The sequence below is a fragment of the Podarcis filfolensis genome, assembly GCF_964270895.1.
Source record: "Podarcis filfolensis genome assembly, chromosome: 14".
NCBI classification, from domain to species: Eukaryota; Metazoa; Chordata; class Lepidosauria; order Squamata; family Lacertidae; genus Podarcis; species Podarcis filfolensis.
This window is the reverse complement of record NC_139616.1, coordinates 48,663,163-48,684,411: the sequence shown is the minus strand read 5'-3', so window position 1 is coordinate 48,684,411 and position 21,249 is coordinate 48,663,163. Positions and strand designations below refer to the sequence as shown.

At 41.7% G+C, this 21,249-nt stretch overlaps 1 protein-coding gene across 1 annotated transcript in view; it reads left to right on the top strand.

Annotated features, from left to right (window-relative positions):
- Positions 1-21,249, top strand: part of MAD1L1 (mitotic arrest deficient 1 like 1) — a 461,411-nt gene that overhangs the window by 320,003 nt on the left and 120,159 nt on the right. The window contains exon 17 of the mRNA XM_083585714.1: positions 10,853-11,043. Coding sequence (XP_083441840.1) covers positions 10,853-11,043 — 191 coding nt within the window. The remainder of the gene's footprint in view (positions 1-10,852; positions 11,044-21,249) is intronic.

Sequence of the window (21,249 nt, the reverse complement as noted above, 5' to 3'; positions counted from 1 at the left end):
CAGTTCTTCAATGTGTTTGAGGGACCTTCTTTGCCTTGGTGCCCTTGGCCAACGCCCACCCTGTCTAACTAAACTAAATATTCCCTAGCCAGATGGATGGGCAAACTGTTAACTATTAGGAGGGCTGTCCCTTACTATATTTCTTCTATCTACAGAGAGATCGATAGGCACACAATCTCAGACAGTCCACTTAGCAGAGGTTGTTTGTGCTCTGCAGCCTTCCCCAGTTCCCTGAGCATTTGGCAATTTACTCGCCTCTCTCCTTCCCTTAATAAACTCTGAGGCTTCTATGGGCACCCAATCAGTTCCCAATGATAAACTTAACAATTAGATCCTTGCTGCCAAACTTCCCCCAAATTTTCTAATAAAATCACATGAATATTTAATACACAATTATTAAATATTTAAAAATTTAAAACTGAAATAGTTTTTGAAGTGAGCATGTGATGAATAATGCATCGGCTGCAAATGAGTCTCAGCGTGGCATGGCACTGCGGATGCTACGTTCCAGATTTTCAGCCTACCAGTGGGGTTGGCCAAGTCCAAGTGAGGCTGGTTTGGGGGTGGTTGCAGCGGAGTTGGTGGACTTTGCCGATCTTTGTGCATGTGTCTGAGAATAATCTCTCCCTTGCAGAGTCATGCTTGAGGGAACAGGTTACCTGCAGAGGTGCATGAGCTCCAAAGACACAGAGGCATGACTGAAAGCCCTCCAAGCATCTTCCTACTCTTGGAGCCGAAGATGTGATTGCTTTCCCCTGTGTTCCTTTACGGCACTTTTGTTCTTCGGCAGAACTCCCCCCCCCCCCCGCGTTGCTCTTTTCTTTCTGTTTCTCTCCTCTGTGAACCATCAGATTTGCTCTGCCTCAGCAGGATTGTCCTTAAATTATTGTTTTCATAAAGTGGACTCCAGGAAGCGAAGGAGAACATGACAAATATTCCAATAAACAGGGAGCAGAACCTCCTGATCTGGGCTTGAGCAAAGAGGTCAGGGGGCCGTCATCTAAAAGTGGGCCCAGAGGAGCTGTTCTGTGTAGAAAGCAAGCCAGTTAGATGCAACAAAAGGAACAAAAGAGGGTTTGGGGCAAGCGTGAATGGTTGACAAGAGTCTTTGAGCTTTCCCAGCTCAAGACATGTTTCACTTCAATGTAATTGCAGGAATCTGGAGGAGTTGAATTAGGGCAAGAGAATTTCTGATGGCTTCCCAGAGGATTAGCCAAGAGACCCTACCTCAAAATTATAGAGTGATGCTTTTGCCAGAATGCGGTGCCCTTTGGTCCTGCTGTCAAGGTAGAGCGGCCTTGATGCCTCAATGTTCGCACTGGAAGCAGTTCCATTAGCTTGAGCCATGCATGTGAATATAAAATCCCAGTCTGACCTTTGAGTAAAGTTGACTTACATAGCTGATGGTGGGATCAGACCATTATGTCTGTGGCTAAGGATAGGAACTAGTCAGCTGACAAAGAGAAGGGCTTCTGGCTCGTTTGTAAACCACGTGGCTTGACTTCAAAGACATGCACACCCTAGTCTAGTTCCTGGTGCTTCCACTGAGACACAGCCAAGTTATTAGAGCTTGGTAATACCAAGTGTGGAGAAAGAGATATATGTTGTTTCTGAGGAGAAGGAAGGAGGAGCTGTAATTTTGCAAACGACAAAGGAGAGCCAGAGGCCTGATACCATGCTCACAAAGGGAAATAAGAAATCAAACCAAATGCCTGACAGGATGACTACAAAGGAGAATAAGTATTGGATGATGAAATTCTGGTTTAAATTGGCGACTGAAGAATGGAGAGATCTTCTTGTGTGGAGACCTGAAGACCTATGGATTACAAATCTGATTAAAGTGGAAGCTGGAGTTTTTGGGACAATTGGACTTTTGGACCTTGCTTTTAAGTATGGAGGTCTGGCTGGAAGAAATATGGACTTTATTGGGACAGAGCTCCTCCGAGATTTGGAGTTTAATATTAAGGACTATCAAAAAAACCGGCAGAGAGGAACTGAGAGAGAATTAAGAGCCTCGGACGTGAGATCTCCAGGCTGATAGAAGATTAAGACTGTTGGATATTTGTTGGGGATCGAAACCGGGAAAGGGGGTGGTGGGGTTTGAGAATTCAAAGGGTGTATAATTATGATCTGTTTTACTTTTTTTTTTTGTTTGGTTATTAATATGAAAATTGGGAAATTCGTGGAATGGAATTTGGGTCGACTTTAGAAAAAGGTTTGTGTATTGAGGTACAAATATTGATGTCTATAAGTTAAAAATTGGTTTTTCTTTTTTTTTAAAAAAAGGAATTAAATATAAAAAGGTTAAAAATTGGGGATAGGAACTTGTTGAACAAACAATTTGAATTGGAATACAAGAAGGGGAGGTGTGGGGAAGTCTGGGAAATATGGTAATGAAAATATGGAATTGTAAATTTCATGTGTTTTTAAATCTTTTTTCTTTTTTGCATTTTTTGTTCTTTTTGATTTTTTTTTGTATTGAATCTGAAAAATCTTAATAAATATTTCATTAAAAAAAAAGGTAATACCTCTGCTCAAGACTTGAGGGAGTGAATTACTGCTTTATCTATGTCCAATTTGATCTTTTGAGTTTTGGCTTGGGCCAGAGACACCTACCTGGCTGTTTGGGCCTCAGATTATCTAACGGTGCCTACAGGTTGGAGGAATAATGAAAATAGCAAAGTAGAAACCAAACCACACCAAGAAGAAACATAGAGCAATATATTGAGAACTTTTTGTCAAAGACAGCAGAGGCCAAGACAGGTTAATTCGAAGCAGTTTTCTGTTAGTTTAGTAAATAAACAAATTCATTGCTGCAATGCAAGACTTATTCAAGTTTGCTCAACCATGTAGGAACTATAGAAATGTGCCACGTATACTGTGTGACAGCATCCCCCCTCTTATTCCCCCAGTACTCCACCTTAGATCTAAAAGAGTCCCATAAAATGAACAAGTGAATTTTATCTCTTTTGAGATAAGATCGTCAATATGTGTAGATCAGAAGAGATTCTGCCTCCTCTCCTATTAGCTGTTGCTTAATATAATGCAGTTTGTTTTTATACAGTGTCCTTTGCACAGTATTGCAAAACTCTTTGTGTCATTAACTAAGCCTAGAGATAAGCTTTCAGCTCAAGTCTTAAGCAGGGGGAGTGACTCAGTAGCTCAAAGGACAGCCTAAGAAAATAATTCTAATTTCTGGAGTACTGGAATAAATAGAATAGGTGGGTGAGAGTTTATAGGTGCAGAGAACAATGGCTATAAACAAGTCTGTGCAGAGATTTGTGGAGAAACGGGCAGAGGCCATGACATATGAAGTAGCAATAGTTATAATAGCTTTTTTAAAAAGTCTGTATGTAGAGACAGTATCATCATGCTGGTCTGCTTCCCAGCGTTTGCCCCGGTATGCAAAAATTACATCTGCTCATGAACTTTATAGGTACTGGACCAGAAGAACCTTTTGCCTGATAATAGTAATTAGGAAGGCTCCTATATGGGGGGGGGGAATTCTCTCCCCCCACCCTATTTCCAGTCTCCAGGTGTGACTGTTATTGTTCAGTTAACCAAAATGGCACCATTCACACAAATGAGAGAGGTATCAGCAGACTGAAGGAGCACCGGGGTTTGCAAAGTGCAAAAAGTGTTTGAAAACGAAACCCCAAGTTGGCGGGGGGGACGACGACTCTACAACATTTTCAGTGGCCACAGAATGGTGACTGATGGCAGGACAGGGGCAGTGATGAAATGGAGCATTGCGGAGGAAGGCATGGCTGGTTGATGGGAACAGTGAACAGGAGTACGGCTCACCACAACACTTGGTTTGCAAAATATTTCCCAACAGCATCATTTGGAGGGAATAAAGGCAGGTTCTCTAATAATGCATGATGCACTTTTTCTTTTTAGACAAGGCCATGGAGACAAACTCTCTTGGAACAATGCCTCATTTTAACTAGCATGTTAAACTATGGGTCATTTGCTTTTAAATAAGAAGGATCTCCCTTGAGCTAGATTTGCTATACATTTCCTAGGTTGCCTCTTTGCTCTTGAGGCACAAAACAACACAGCTAAGAAGTTGCGTTCAAATTAGAATTGCTGTGGAGAGGTTGGTCAATAGTTAGCTTATTGGGTCAAAGTCAGTGTTCCTTATGTTTTTATAAAGGCCAGTAATATGCTTATTGACCAGACTCTAATTGGGTGAAGCATTGCTGAAAGGTTCCCCAGCTGAAGTTCTGTTCCAAAAGCAGTGACATTTTCATTAGAAGGTGGAAAAGACCCACCCCATACTTTATTCAAATTACAGTGAATTATTCATTAATGTTCATGTAAGTGTTGCATGAGTAGAGATAGTTTTTGGATAGGAGAGAAACTAAAGTTTGAAGGGTAGTTATTATAAAAAGAAAGTTTATGGTTGAGAGATCTTGATTTCTCAATAAATCCATAAGGTTAACTTTATCAATGTCATCTTGTTCACCCACATCTCTCTGCCTCTCCCCCATCTCTCCTTGCCTCAGGCTCTTTTCAGAACAGGTTTGCTTACCTAAAGACATTGGCCAGAGTCCAAACAACTTGGAAACTAAGTCGGGGAGCCCAAAGCTGTATGACAAACCACTTTCGAAACAGAGCAAATTTTCAAAAGCAATTTGTGATCAATGGTATGTCAACTGTTCAGCAGTGGAAAAGTCAAACAGCATCTTAAATCCTTAAATCTTAAATTCTACCCAGATGGTACATTTCTATGACAATCTCCTGCCCTCTAGCTCATGTCTTCTTCCAGAGGCATATGGAAAATGAGAAGCCCACTAAGCTTTTGGTGTTGTGAAAGATCCCGTCTCGAGCTCTCAGCTCTCTCTGTCAAAAAAAGGCAGTAGAGAGTTTATGCCAGGGAGTCTGTTCTCCTCTCCCTGACCCATAGAAATTGTTTTCTCCTGCTAAGGGCAAGGAGGATTGATTTACAAACTGGGGGTTTAAATTGCTGCAATTTGGATGGACTGTGAGTTTTCCAGGCCACTACGTTCAGGAACAAGCCCATATTAATAAACATTGTGTATGACCTCTTGTTGCTGCATTTATAATGCTTGACCTCAAATGGTAGATATTGTCTCCCTGAATCGTGTCATAGAAAACCAGCCTTTTACAGAATGGATGAGGGTCTACTTAACCCTGTTACTCCCTACCATTTCTTCATTCAGAATTCTTCCTCCCAAGCTGTCTTCCCACTTGTAGAAGTAAATATATTTCTCCTTTCCATTCTTCTGCTCAGACTAGCAGCCTTCTGGAGGCTGTTCATCTATCTCAAGTATTTTGTTTCATTTGGGCCTGAAAGATGGCTGGTAAAATCAGTTTTAAGGTATTATCAATGCATAGATTTGGCTTTAATACTACATTCAGATTTCATTTGAAAGCGGACCATTTATTTATTTATTGCAAAAAGAAGACAAAGTATAATTGAAATGTAAAACAAAATAAAATCCAGTGTGAACCAGATAGATTTGCCTTTTGGTTAATTGCTTTTTATTCACCCAGGTGAAGGCCTCATTGAAGTTTTGTTTACAGTGCTTCCTGTGTATAGCAAACAGAATGCAAAGCCACCACACATCCCATAACTGTACTCCAAACACAAGAACTCCAGTTTTCAAACAGTGCTTTTGAAAGCTTCAATTTAAAGGAAATTTCATGAAAATATTTGGAGTAAAAGCAGCCAGGGTTCTTGGCTGTTGTGAGTGGGCAACGGCAGCTCTGTTGCCAACATCCCTTCGTTTTTCAAATATACCTTGGTGCTGATGCAGAGTAGATCACACACACACACACACACACACACACACACACCTGCAAAACATTGGCATGGCTGCCTTTGCTATTTCAGAAAGCAAGATGTAGGAGTTCCTATGTATTGTGCAACCTGCCTGTTTGTTAAGTCTGGCAACAGAGGTCATTCTCTAAATATCCCTGCCACTCTGTAGGTTTTCTTAATAATAATTACTATTATTTATAAGCTGCCACCTGACTAGGTTGCCCAGAGAGCCACGTTTTAAGCATTTTTAAATCAACAACAACAACAAAAAGATTACCCAGGATTTTAACTTAATTTATATCTACTGCTTTTTGTATTTTTACTGTTGCTACAATAACTGCTTTTGTTTCTGATTTTCCTTTACCTGTTTTATATTTGTTTTATGCTTCTCTTTTGTAGGCTACCTTGGAAATCTAGATTAATAAAATTGTGTTTAAATAATAATAACATGATTAGATGTGGTGCCCTTGTTGTGTAAAATCCTATTATGCCACTGTTTGCTTAATTGCTAGATTTTTTTTATTTTGCCCAACTTTCATTTTCAAACTAGTTTTCAACATCAAGTTGCTAATATAATAAAATGATTACCAGAACAGACCAAGCAGTAATAGGATAAAACTTGCAGCCCCAAACTCCATAAAAGAAGTCACGCCGTGACAACAATAATGTTTTTAATTGTCTCCAGATGGAGATGGATAGTTAGGACTATGTGAGCCTTCTGGAAGAAGATAATAATCTATAACATTGGCACAATTCCCAGGAAGACCTGCTCCTGGTAGACTCACCTTGCATCCAAGGAGTTGATGGCTTCTTGAGCAGGCCCTTGTGGACAGATCTTAAAGCACTGGGAGGAGCATGTTCATAAAATCGCAGAATTGCAGAATTGGAAGGTCCTCTGAGGGTCATCTAGTCCAACTGGTGACAATGCAGGAATCTCAACTAAAGCATCCATGACAGATGGCCATCCAACCTCTGCTTAAAAACCTTCATGGGAGGAGAGTCCCTAACCTCCCGAGGGAGTTTGTTCCACTGTTGAGCAGTTCTTACTGTCAGAAAGTTATTTCTGTGTTTTTTGTCAGAATCTTGTAACTTGAATCCATTGGTGCAGGTCCGACTCTCCAGAACAGGAGAAAAGGAGCATTCTCCACCTTCCATGTGACACCCCTTTAGATATAATATATAACCCCTGTTAATATATTAAAGCATAATCCAAGATACTCCAAAGCCACACTTGATCTTAGCCAAAAGGCCGAGAAGCGATGATACTCCAAAGCCTCTTTGATGTCCTTGGAGAAAAGACGAGGTATATATGTAATAAATTGTTAAGTGTAGTAGAAGAAAGTAGTCACCTTTATCTTCTGAATGTTGTTTTCATTGTTGTTTTTAAAGTTTGATAATGTTTATCTTAGACATTATGTTATGCTGTTTTATTTATGCCTGTACCCATCCCTGGGTCCACTTGGTGAAGGGCAGGTTATAAATATTGTAAATAAATAAAATTAAATAAAGTGCATCATGATCCCTTTTGGCCCATATTTGTCAAAAGCCGATTGGCAGTCTTTTGAAGTCCAGAGTAAAAAAGCACCCCATTTGTAAGATTCAGTTCATTTTCTTGTGCTATTATTTTTGTCCTGGGTGTTTTCCATTTTGCCAAACTAAAATAGTAAATTGTAAGTCGTTTAAATTCACTGAGATTGTTGCATACAGGTGGCAACAAATGGAGAGAACTATCTTGTAAGTGGACTTCTGTGTATTGTCTGCAATGAACAGTGACTCCGGGGTGAAATCTAACTCTGTTTCCTTGGAAGGAGATTCCATTTCTGGAGCCTTCTCAAGTGCAGTTCTGCAAAAAGCAGCTTTAAATAGTTTTGCTGTGTGCTGCCTATCATGGACAAGGAAGCAAGAACATGCTACTTATTTGTTCCCCCTTGAGTAGACAGAATCTAACATGAATGCTGGAGATTGGGAGCCTCCTATTTAGGAAGTAGCACTTAACCTCTTCTTCAGCTTTTCTCCAAGTTGTTAGGTCTCCTCTTGAGTAAGGGCAATGCTCAGTACTTAATCTTACAAAATTTGGGCAACTTCTGCAGTCAGCTGGAAAGAAGGACATTTGCTCCTCTAAGACTGGATTGTGTTTATTCCAAACATTTTTAAAATTTATTTTTTAAAATCCCATTTGGACGTCTGAGATATATTAAAGCCCACACAGTCTCTGACAGTGGTGAAATATTGCTTGCTACTGAAACATGGGCAACAGATTTGGGTTTGTTTTTTCTTTCTCATGTGAGAATTTTATTCTCAATTGTTCTGGTTTAGGGATGGCAGATGAATGCAGAATTGGGAGAATATTGAGGTCGGAGCTGCCAATTAACCTCTTGATTTCAGTTGCCGATTACTCAATTAATCAAGGGGCTAGAGTCAGCCAGGAAAAGGCATCAGATGCACAGATGCAATCCCAGGAAGCGACTGGCTTGTTGTGTTTGGCTGAGATGTGTGTGAATTTACACTGGTCTGCAAGTGGGAGAAATGCATAAAGCACGATGTTCACTCCCAGGGGACATCCATAAAACATTTCCCAAAGGAACACAAGATGAAGAAGAGAAGAAAGTTTTGACAATTTACGGCAAAGGATGGGTGAGGCAATTAGTCAGCCTGTAATTGCTTCTGCAGCACAGTTGGGTTTAATGTGTGTTTACTAGGTGACCATAAGACTGCCCTTCTCAAACTTTTTGAACTTGCCACACCTGTGATACCATCTCTTTTATATCCTGCAAGCCCTTCCTCAGATGCTCTTCTTTTGTGGAGACTTACTGTAACTAGACCCAAATATACGTAACTGAAACATTATATATATATATTTCTTCCCTTGCTTGTTTCCCCTGATTACTCTGCTCTCCAATCAGATTTTAAATGGTAAGCTCCTTGCGACAGGGTCCTGTCCTCTTGAATACTTAAAGTGCCATGCTTATTGGTGCTGCTGTATAATTAATGATAAAGAGCAGTCCTAGTAGTGATACAATAGTAAAACAGAATTTGGAACCCCAAATCACCCCTTGGATGCCTACAGATGTTCAGGTTTAACTTGAGTGGCCTTTGCATACATCAGTCTGGCTGAAATCACCATGTGGCCAAAGAGAGAAAGCAGGAGAGGCAGGAGGTTTCAAAGAATAAGTGTCTCTGTTTGTTTTCTCTGGAAATGTGTATCTCTTTGCTCACCCTGGACTGTTCTGTTGATAAAACAAGCTGACGTAGGCGGCATCTCTGACATGTATTTAACTAAGACCGTCTCTGTAATTAATGGGGGGATAAATTGTGGTTTAATTACTCAGAAAGCACCTTGGGTGAAAGATTCATGGTAATTGTTGTGTATCCTCTTGAAGGATTCACAACACGGGCAGCAAACATGGTAGCAATAAAATACTGGTTGAGTGGCAGCCAGTTCCGTGGAGTTTTCCTTACCAGGATTCTGCCACTGGAGAGGGAACGTGAGCTGCTGTCCTCTAGGGCTGGATTTCATTTGTCTTTGGAACGCACACAAATTCCCTCTCCCCCATCTCCTGCACTACTTCCACATCTTGCAGCACTCGCTAACTTTGTGATTTCCCAGGCTAATAAAACAATGCAGATCAATACACACTGGATTAAGGTGGCAGCAAGTTGTTAAATCCATGCTGGAAAATATCAGATGGAAGTCATTACCACTTGCCTTCCAATTAACATTTGGACCCATATTGGCTTGTTCTGCATGATACGTTGCCAACCCTGAAATCCTCACTCTGGTTTTATCCGTGGCCAGTTTCATGAGCAACTTAAAGAAACACGAGATAGCATGACCATTCAGGTTCATAGCATTTATAACCAGGCTTGAGGCTGCCGATTAGTTTCTGGTTTTGACTTACAAAGACCTAAATGGCCCAAGACCACAGTATCTCAATGACTTCCACTCCCTATATGAACCGACCCATACGCAGTGAGCATCATCCGAGGCCCTTCTTCATGTGTCTCCTCCATGAGAGGTCCCTCTTGTGCAATGCTCTCCCCAGGAGCGTTTCTTACATATCTTTAGACACCAGGCAAAACCATTCCTCTTCTCCCAGGCCTTCAGCTAATTAAACAATTTATTGTCTTTTAAGCTTGGGGGGGATTGTTTTTGTTTGTCACTATGTTATGTATTTTTGTTTTTATATTGTAAACCACCCTGTGACCCTCGGCAGTGTAGAGATGATGATGATAATTATGCTTCTCCTTTCCTCAGTCATATGAATAAATAAATGTTTAGCTTGCATGGCTTTCCATGCCAGTGAGGGCAGAGGGTTTGGTTTCCCCCTTCTTCTCTACTGGATTTCCCTGCCAGCTACATTTCAGCATATGCATCTGTTTTTATCTGCCAGACCTAGACTGAGAACTGTCATGCAGCAGCTGAGGTCTTGTTCTGGAAAAACAGACGAGGGTCACATGGGCTAAAAGCAGAAGGCATGATCCCCAGTGGCCTGGCGTTGTATTAGGAAAATGAGAACTAAGGACCCCAGATCAGAGGCACAGCCTGAAGACAGGTTGAGTGTTGGCCACTGGCTTTGGCTGATGAGAACCAAAGGGACAGAGGCAGGGACGGAGGTCAGATAACAGATATGGGTGAAATCATCTGTGCTTTTGTTCCATTAAACAGGTTGCTGAGACTGAAAAACATAGCTTGAAGCTGGAGTTTTCTACAGGTTGCCAGGCCCCTGTTGGTCCCAAGTCACATGGGTCTGGCTGGACAAACTGCTTCAGGGTCAGTTCTGGCCGCATGTGGGTGGCAAAGCAGCATAGCACAGATCAGGCCAGTAGTGCCCTCCAACTGAGAGCTGTCCTAGTGGTGTAAGGATAGAAAGCCGCTGGGATTTGCTGCCTAAGACTCCGGTGTCTTCAGAAACTCTGCATGGAAGCTAGCTCTCTTTTCAGGTTGGGCTTTCTGTTCCTTTACTGCTTTGGTTACCCCTCTTCAACCTTGTCTTTCTTTAAACCTACCCCCCCATGGAAAAAAAATTACAGAACTTACAAGCATAACTGTCTCCTCTTTTCCAGAACTAAAGAAACAAATGGAGAGTGCCGAACTGAAAAACCAGCGCTTAAAAGAAGTTTTCCGGGCAAAGATCCAGGAGTTTCGCAAAGTGTGCTACAAGCTGACCGGCTACCAGATTGACATGACTACCGAGAACCAGTACCGGCTCACCTCGGTTTATGCTGAGCGCGGTGAAGACTGCTTGATCTTTAAGGCAAGTTTAATTTATACCCCAATGCATGTGAGGATGCTGTGTGCAAACATAACATTATAGGGCCCTCTTACTCCATTTGGTAATTTACACTGTTTGCTGAGATGGTAGTAGCAAAGACAACTTTCTTGGTGAATTTCACAGATGTGTGTCAATGCAGAATGTGAGAGGATTTGCAGGCAAGAGATCTTTTGTTTTATAGGGTGCTCAGTTGAAGGCTTGGGCTTGCCTTTTCCCGCTTTTTCTTTTACTTTGATGATTTACCAAAGCTGATGGCTGGTGCTAACCCTGAGAAAGTGAGGGGACAATCTATGACAATAAAAACTATTCTTTGGCAGTTCCACTCTATTGTCAGGAAGTGGGTGTTGGAGCAGGGTGACCATGCACTTCCGTGTCTACAGGGGAATGCTTGCAACTGACTACAGCAAACTGACATTGCTGTAGACCTGGTAGGCTGCTCAGAAGGGTCTCTCTTGGGCATAGGAAGCTGCCTTTTACTGAGTCAGACCGTAGGTCTATCTAGCCATACTGGCTGGAGCCATCATGTTGGGGGCGGAGAGGCTTCTCCCGTAAATTACAAATCTTATATCTTTGCATCTTTTTTATTGCGTCTTGGAAAAGGTCAGGATCTGAATGAGTTAAGCGTCTGCCAGCAATCCCAGGGGACCTGGTGCTGTGAGGTGGTGTGCCCTGATCCATGTGCGGGGGTGAGGGTGTTTTTGGTGGAATCCCCATGGCAACTGTAACTTGTGCTCCAGTTGTTAAGGTTGTGTTGGGGGGTGTTGCATGCTGCCTTTTGCTCCTCCCCAGAAGCTGGGAGCATTTTGCTACTGAAGACTGAAAACAGTTGCCAGTCAGGATGGAGAAACTGAGTTTTGCATAATGTCAACTTATTCCTGTTGTTGTTGTTGTTGTTGTTGTTGTTGTTGTTGTTGTTGTCGTCTTCTTCTTCTTCTTCTTCTTCTTCTTCTTCTTCTTCTTCTTCTTCTTCTTCTTCTTCTTCCTGCTGCTGCTGCTGCTGCTGCTGCTGCTGCTGCTGCTGCTGCAAAATTCAAACAAATTGCTAGTGTTAGTAAGGGGATCATTTCTGACCATTTCCCTTTAGCAAACAGTGCCGTGATTCTAATGCTTTGGGGTGTCACTTCTGTTATTTACTAAGCTAGCTGGCCGGGAGGAGTTTTTGGCCAAGCTGGAAATCAGAATATACATATAGGCAAAGTCTTGTTGAGGCATTTGTTATTGTCAGGGAATAGGCTGCTCTCAAATCTTTCTCTTCACTTCCCCCCGAGATTATTTGTTATGGCATTACAGTGTTGATTCACAGCCTCTTCTTCTTAAAGTCTCATTTTATGGCTCCTTTACTTTACAAATTTATAAATATTTCTGCAGACTTGGGTGTTGGTTTCCTGAGTAACTGTTATTGTCTTCCAGAAAACCTCCTTCGTGTGTTCATTTGTTCTCTCGCTCTCTATAAGCAATAAGTAAGAGAACAATGGTGTTTTGTGGACATCACTGTTGCGGATAATAAGCAATAGTAGTACTCACATTCTTTGCGAAGGGGAAAATGAGCTGCTGGTTTGGTTATATGGTTTCATCTTGGGAAACTGATATTAAAGGCATCATTTTGCTCCAGTAGCTTGTTTTCTTGCCTGGAGTACAGCTGTTTTGCCACAGCAGATATCTAAGTCAAGGCATTAATGGAATCAGTTTTCTTAGCCATATCTGCACCCTGGGTTGATGCTACTTTTTGTAATATTTCCTATACTGTAAAAGGGATTTTGGAGCCTTTGTGTTCTTCTTATCATGGTGCTGAGGGCTTGTGGGCTTCTTAATTGTTAGCCTTCTGGTCTAAAGCCATGGAGCAATTATGTTAAAAATGAATTGCAAAATGCACCAAGCCATCTTGGTGTTGACTGGTGTGACTAAGATATTTGATGCCAAGTTGAAACAGAACAGCAAGTGTGGGCACATCCTAGGCCAGTCCTCCAATTACCCCCGGGGGACACAATTGACCCGTCGGCATTGAATGGCATCAGCTCTCTGCACTTCAACATTTGCTCCCTGCCCTGAAGTTCAAGAAGCAACATTCATGCAAGAGAGGTATAGAAAATGTGGTGTGTGGATTTTTGCAGAATGATAATTTGGGAATCCTTGATTTGAAGTGTACCTCACCCCCAAATCCCCCTGCTTACCCATTCAGAATGCAGGGGGGGGAGAAGAAGAAGAAGAAGAAGAAGAAGAAGAAGAAGAAGAAGAAGAAGAAGAAGAAGAAGAAGAAGAAGATTTATATTAGATTTATACACCACTCTTCATTAAAAATATATCAGGGTGGTTCACAAGATAAAAACACGAGATAAAAGCACAAATAGTAAAAACAGAAACAACAAAACAATAACACCCCCCTCCAAAAAGATATTTAAAAGGCTGTGCACCATTATTATCCCAGCTACAAGTTCTATTCATTCATTCATTCATTCATTCATTCATTCATTCATTTAAACATGCAGGTATTTTATTTATCTTATTTGTTTATTTGTTTATTTATTAAATTTCTATACTGCCTTTCATCCGAGAATCACAGGGCTGTTTACAATATAAATACAAAACAAATAAACAGAACATCGAAACGGACAAGATTACTAGTTTTCAAAATACTGTATGTCGTGTTTTTAGTTTGCAGTTCCCAAGGGAGTTCTGTGTGGTCACGTTCTGACCACATTTTGCTTTACAAGGTTTGAGGCAGATCATTGCTAGAACCATTAACATGCTGCAGAGGGGGAAGCTGCAGTGGGGAGAGAGAGAAAGTGCAGGCTGTCCAAAGGCAGCCAATGCAATTTGTGACTGAGCAGGGATTTGAACGTTTGCTCCTTCTTCTGACGCCCAGCACTGCTGGCATCTGTGCTCCGCTGGGCTGTGACAGGCGGTGGGTGTCTCTGTGCATGTCATTAACTGGAAGAGTCTGAAAAGCAAGAAACGTTTGTGCTTATCTCACTTGTGTAATTTATGGAGCAGGTTCAGTGCAATTAGAACAAACAAGTCCTTTGGCACCTTGCAAATTTCCACGGCTCACCCATAAACTTTAGGGCGAGTTTCAGTTTATGCTGCTGCTGGCATTTAATTTTCATGGCTTTTCTGATGGACAGACGCTCAAGAGGGGAAGCTCAATTTATGCCTGTTCTGTTCCTCTTAAACAGAATGAGGGCTGCCTCTTTCCACGGTGTGTCTGCAGCCTTGCAGCCACATCTCGTTCACCTTTATTTTCAAGTGTGTGGGTTCTCAGGCACGCTTGGTACCACTTTTGATTTGAGCAGTGTTATTTCAGTCATGGATTGTATTACAGGTAGACGAAACCCTTAGCCTTGGAGTAAATGAAGCCGAGAGAGTGAGGGCTGTTTTTGTTTTGAGGTGACACCGGAATACTGAAGATCCTTTTCTGTACATCTGCTGTTGCTGGAAACTTGTTTTGTTTTCTCCACTCAATAAAGAAGTTGGGCTACATGTCACCCAAACACTGCTGCTGTAGTACATCCAGTCTCCTCTCTCTCACACACTCACACATGCCCTTAGACTTGCTCACACACACAGGCTCCGGTTTTGAGATGCTGCCCAGGATTTGGAATAAAATACCTCCTCCCTCATATTTCCCCACTTCCAAAGATTGCCTTTTCAGTGCAACTGATTTTTTTAGCTTGTTCTGGACTCAGAGCATGATTTCCTGCTTCCCTTCTTACCCAGAAGTAACAGATTCCAGCCTTGCTGGATTTTTGAACCAGAAGGAAACACAGAGAGCCCATTCCACAGAGTCCCATTCCACAGAGCTGACTCGGAAGGGTGCCATTGCCAACAAGAACAAAAGGCGCAGAGAGAGCAAGAAGCAGGAACAAGGTTGCACTCCCCCTTTCCTGCTGTCTGTACAAGTCACCCATCAGGGTGACCAAGGCCAACGCAGTCCCATGGCCAGGCCTGAATCCAGATTGGAATGGGTCCAAATAACTCCCAACCCACTCTTTAGCAGGCTTTTCTTCCTTTGTCTGGTACTTTACAGGGCTGGTTCTGCTTTACTGCACCCTGCAGGTATGCTTCTTATACCTTCCTATACAGACAGCTTTCCAGGTCATGTGGCCAGCAGGACTAAACCGCTACTGGTGTAATGGAACACTGTGACGGAAACCAGAGCACACAGAAACGCCGTTTACCTTCCCACCGGAGCGGTACCTATTTATCTACTTGCACTGGTGTGCTTTTGAACAGATGTGCTCTGCATACTGAAAGGTTCAGATGGCTTTTTAGAACCCTTGCTAGTGCATATACAGGGTAGGAACATCTCTGTTTTATGGCTCTCTGTCTACTTTTTTAAAAAATTAAATGCAGTAGAAGTTCTCATCTAAACACTCCACCAGGATTTTAGATGCAGATGATTTTGTGGAAAGCAATATATTACAATTATCGGTCTTTTGGCAGCTATAGTCTATTACCGTTGCTGCTTCATTAAAGGTCTTAGTTGGTTGTACATATTCTTGCATTTATGTAACTGACTGTAATGTGCAAGCAGCTCAATGGTGTATATAGAGACTGTGCTTATTTAGTTTTCCTTTCTCCCTCTGCCCCCAGTAGCTGAAGCTGTTCATTTCCTTATAATTCGACTGAGGACTTTCCTTTTTTTTTTTTAAAAAAAAAGATATTTATTGAAGTTTTACAAAAACATAAGTTTACAAAATAAAAAAGGTCATATAAAAAGAAAAAGATACAAAAAAGAGAACATAGAAAAATACATGAAAAAGAAAAAAGAAGAATAAAAAGACAAAAGACAAAAGACAAATAGCTAAAAAAGAATTAAAAACAAATCTGTTTTTTGTAACTTTGAACTCATTAGCTTATTTCCTTGGCCTCCTCACACCTCCCCTTTTTGTATTCCCATTTAAATAATCAAATCAGCAAATCCTTACCCTCTTTCGTTTATCTTAACTCTGTATCTTAACATATTATAACCGACTGAGGACTTTCCAGTTCTTAGAACCACTTGCTAAATAAGAGGCGGGCTCTTAAGAATTTTACTTCCCCCAATGCCCCTCACCTCTACAGCCTAGTTGAAGCAATCAGTAGGATGAAGTGACAGAACAAGAAGCCGATATCAAGCTCATGCATCCCCCGCCTGCTCCCTTTGCCATCCCGATGGGTTTTGTGGGAAGAGTTTCTAGCCCTGAGCCCCAAATCCAACTCCCAATCTTGCTACTAGATGTAGCCTTCAGTTAGGGAATCAGATTAATCAGTTAAAATTCATTTTTAATTTATCTCCGGTTAATTGTGCAACACATTTTTAAATTGCAACTGCATATGTAAACTACAGGTGGCAGTTTATTATTATGCCAGTCTATAAGAGACATTCACACACCAGGCATGTCTCTCTTTTTTCTGAGATGGCAGCTGCCGTAACATAGTCATGCACCATCTAAAACAGAAAGAGCATGCTTTTTGACAAAGGGAAATATATGCATTTTATAAATAAATAAAAGGAAGAGCACCCAAAATGCCTATAGGTTTTGCTGGATATTGGGTCCATGAGAAAGACTCCCAGAGTCACCGCCATCATCTTCATCATCTTGCAACCTCCTTCTAGCCTTTAAGACCATGAGTCCTCTCTGTCCAGGACTTCACAGTATCGTCTGCAGGAACAAAGATGACAAGAAACATGATCAAAGGCTCCCCCTTCTAGCATTGCCTGTTTGGGAAAGTCTATACTTTTTTTCTGAATGACTGGCTGGACAGCTCCCCTGTGGTTCCTGTGTGATCCACGCTCCTGCTGGACAGCTCCTTTCCAGATTTCAGACTCTGGCCTGCACAATTTGGTGGACCTGAGTGGATGAACCAGTGAAATTAAAACATGAATCATAGAGATTGTTTCTCTGCAGAACTCTGACAAGCCTTCCATGTGTGTTTTTAACAAGGACTAATTTATTTACTGACTCAACCTCGCAAAGAGAAACGTTCACAATTTTACAAATTGTGCTTATATTTTATTCAAAAGTGGCTTACAACAGCTTTCATTTTCTTATTGCCCATTTAGTATTGGAAATATTCCCCCCTGCATATATCGGAGGAGGGCAATTCTGAAGTTTCTGGGTGCTGGCTGCTCAGAATGTCAAAATGCAATAACTGGTACCCCTAACTGCATGGATACATACTGGCTTCTAGACCTAGCAAACAGAACTAACCTGTTCTTTTCAAGCAACAGAAAAGATCTCCAGTAAAAGCCAGTCTCGTCAGGTTTCAGCCAGAAACACATGTCCAAAAGAGAACAGGGTTAAGTTCCCTAGCAGCAGACATATAGGTGTGGGAGGGGGGAAGCAGAGGTCAAGATCCAAGGCAACACTTGGGGAGAAGAGGCAGAATGCTCAAACTGACAAGTTACGAAGCTCCAGTTACAGATAGGTAGCCGTGTTGGTCTGCCATAGTCAAAACAAAAAATTTTTTTCCTTCCAGTAGCACCTTAAAGACCAACTAAGTTAGTTCTTGGTATGAGCTTTCGTGTGCATGCACACTTCTTCAGATACACTGAAACAGGATCTGGCAACTTCTGTTTCAGTGTATCTGAAGAAGTGTGCATGCACACGAAAGCTCATACCAAGAACTAACTTAGTTGGTCTTTAAGGTGCTACTGGAAGGAAAAAAATTTTTTTGTTTTAAGTTACGAAGCTGTATAACAGGAGTTGCCAATCCAGCACCCTCGGTGCTGCCTCTGGGCAGTGCCCTGGACTTTGGGCATTCATCAAAAAATTAAATCTCTATCCCTCCTAGAAAGAAAGTTATGGCACAAAATGTGCAGGTAACTTTTTTTTTCAAACTTGTAGGTACTTTGAATGCTCATTGTTCCATGCTAAAAAGTATTGGAGCTAATGCAGTTAGTGATTTTGATCTGATAGTGATTCATTGAGAAACAAGCCTCTAAGACTGATATTTTTAGAATAGGAAGGGTGGTTGTGTGGGAGGAAGCCACATTACTTGCAGTGTGTCTGCTGCTGCATCTGTAAAATAAAATCTTTATTAGTGTCCAGCCTGAATAGTTCCTGGTGTGATAAAACCAACAGCTTTGTCCCCGGAGCCTGCTAAATTAACAATGAGAGCAGACCCGGACATTTGATTTGCATTTGTTTTAAGGAGCTACTGAAGGGCATGAAGTCTTACGATCCAAACAGAGGCCAAATTGAAATACAATTTTAATCTGGATCACTGAGCCTGACTTCTTATGGGGCTTGGAGTTCTTAGTGTGAACCAGTAGTATTTAAGAACTGCAAAATTAACAGAGCACGGAAACTTCTTTGAGGCATTGGCAGATATTAATAATATGCATTAACTTGCATATTTATTGTGTGAGCCTGAAGGGAAAGCTTGTGATGGCACAGCCACGGTTGGTAGCAATAGATAGCGAGGCTCATTTTTCTCTTTCTTACGTACTTTACATGGCATCCCTGATGGTGCATATAAATTCAGCTTCCTTGTCATTTTTGCCCATATTTCCTGATCACTTTGTCTGATCCTAAATCCATTTGTACTTTTAAGGGAGTGTGGAATTCCTCATTCCTTGAGTCCAAGAGCCAGCTGGAACCCCAGGCATAATACTGCAGTGTCTAAAATTAGGTTATGTATCAGCCTGGTGCCCTCCAGCTGTTTTTTTCAATAGCAACTCCCATCAGCCCATGCTGGTTGGGGTACCCAAACAGGTTGAGGTAGGGATGGACAAATCCATCAGTTTGAGTTGCTCATTATCCCAATTTTAAATTCAGGCTTCCACATAAGTTTTCGATTTAGAACAAAACAAAGCAAAAAGCTCCCATTGAAATTGGTTAGCATTGCCTTGTTAATTTCTTCTTATGTGCACCTGTTGATGTACACTTTCCCCTGATGTTTGTATGTTTGTATGCATTGCTTAGTTGAAGAACTGCATTGAAATTCTGCAGAAATATGAATTTAGGGGGGAGTCTCCATTTCAGTTCTTCTACTACTGTTTTGAATTAGGTATGTTTGCATGTAAATGTGAACTGTCCCCAATACCCCCTCCTCTCATCCCAAGGTTATTCCTCAAACCATTCAAAGCTGCTACTTTACAGTACTCTCCATAAAACTGGCATTGCCTCATAGGAGAGCATTCTTAAAATCATCATAGGCCCTGTCATGTTCACTTCTTTCCCTGATTTGCCACTTTGATTTACCTTTGCTCAGTATGGAAAGGCTGAAATTAAGGAACAGCTATTTGCATTGGAAACAGATGACGCCTTCATTTCCACCACTGTGAAATTCACAACAATGGAGTCTGTCTTCACATTCCGAATAGCATGTAAACAACAACAACAACAACAACAAAGACCTTTATGGCATTTTAAAGGTCAACAATTTGTCTTGGAATAAGTTTTCATGGACTAGAGTCTACCTAATCAGATGTGTTATCCTCAAATGGCAGGAATATACAAACATGGATATAAAGGAAAATATATATACACAAGGATTGAATAGCAATTAAATGCAAAAGGTACAGCCTGTGACGATTCAATTAAAGCTTGAATGTATGCATAAAACTGGATTTAGTAGCTGTCAAGCTCTGGAGAGCCAGAGGTTTGGATTATGGGCACTGAGTAGTTAAAACAAAGTGGCTTGTATTAAGCACTGAGAACCACAGCTGGGCAATACTGTATCTGATGATATATGTTTTGAGATGTCTCTGGTCACACTGCCTTTCTAAATATATTGATTTCTGGCCAGAGAAATGGGTGTGTTCATTTTAGTCTGCTTCAGCATGTGTAAAGGTAAAGGGACCCCTGACCATTAGGTCCAGTCGTGACTGACTCTGGGGTTGCGGCGCTCATCTCGCTTTATTGGCCGAGGGAGCTGGCATACAGCTTCCGGGTCATGTGGCCAGTATGACCAAGCCACTTCTGGCTAACCAGAGCAGCGCACGGAAACGCCGTTTACCTTCCCGCCAGAGCGGTACCTATTTATCTATTTGTACTTTGATGTGCTTTCGAACTGCTAGGTTGGCAAGAGCAGGGACCGAGCAATGGGAGCTCACCCCGTCGCAGGGATTCGAACCGCCAACCTTCTGATCTGCAAGTCCTAGCTCTGTGGTTTAACCCACAGTGCCACCCGCGTCCCCATCAGCATGTGTAGCAGGAAGCAAAAGTCAGGTGCAGCAGTGCACTCTCAGAGGCCTTTAAAAGGAGCTAATAAAACCACTTGTTGGGGACTTGGATTTAACTTGAGGACTTGGCTGGGACCTCAAGTAATGAACTGCATAGGGCAGTTTGTATGTAGGCCGTGGATCCCTCTGCAGGTATAGAAGGAAAAGATTTATGAAATGTTGACCTCTGTGATTGGCAGACAATATATACTGGTATATGTAGTTTCAGCTATCGTGTGTGTGTGTGTGTGTGTGTGTGTGTGTGTGTGCGCGTGTGCGCGCGTGAGAGAGAGAGAGAGAGAGAGAGAGAGCGCATGTGCATATATATGTGTCCATCTTGAAGCCCTGTGTTACCTAGAGGAACCTGAATGAAATGCCCCCTGGATAAATTTACCCAAGGTCTCATTTTTCAGATGTTCCTTTTGACAAAGTTATTTATTCCCTTACTAGAAAATATAATGGAAAATAAAATTAGGAGGTTAAAGTGGGAGTCAGAAGTAAAGTGCTGAGAATGTGTTTTTGTTTATAAAGTTTTTAATATTTTCTTTAAGTGCAAAACTTGGTCTAGACTTAGTAATGGAGTCAGTAGGATTCCTTCATAATGCAAGTCTCAAAGGGTTGGGAAAATAGATTGCAGCAAGGACCTCCTTGCCTGTCTAAGCAGTCTGACCTAAACTTTACATATTTTTATGCTCTCCGTACTTCTCCAAGCGGTGAGAAGTTCCAGGCGTGCAGCATTTCTCCCGTTTTGGTTTTCCTTTGGTTTCCTTGGGAGGAGGTCTTTGGAGCCTTGTGGTCTGTTGTAATATTTGAGTTCAGGTGGAGGCAAAGCTTAAATACTTCCACAGGCAGCCAAATCCACTGCTTCACATCAGATCTCCTGAAGTAGACAGCACCCCAAAATGTTGCTAGCTTACAAAACCCCAAAACCTAGCTCTTTGTCTCACTCCAAAACAGCGGTCTGCCCTTTTGCTCCCTATCACTGACATCTAGGGGATGGGAAAGGTCTGTTTTTGCCTATTCAGAAAGTTTAAGCATGA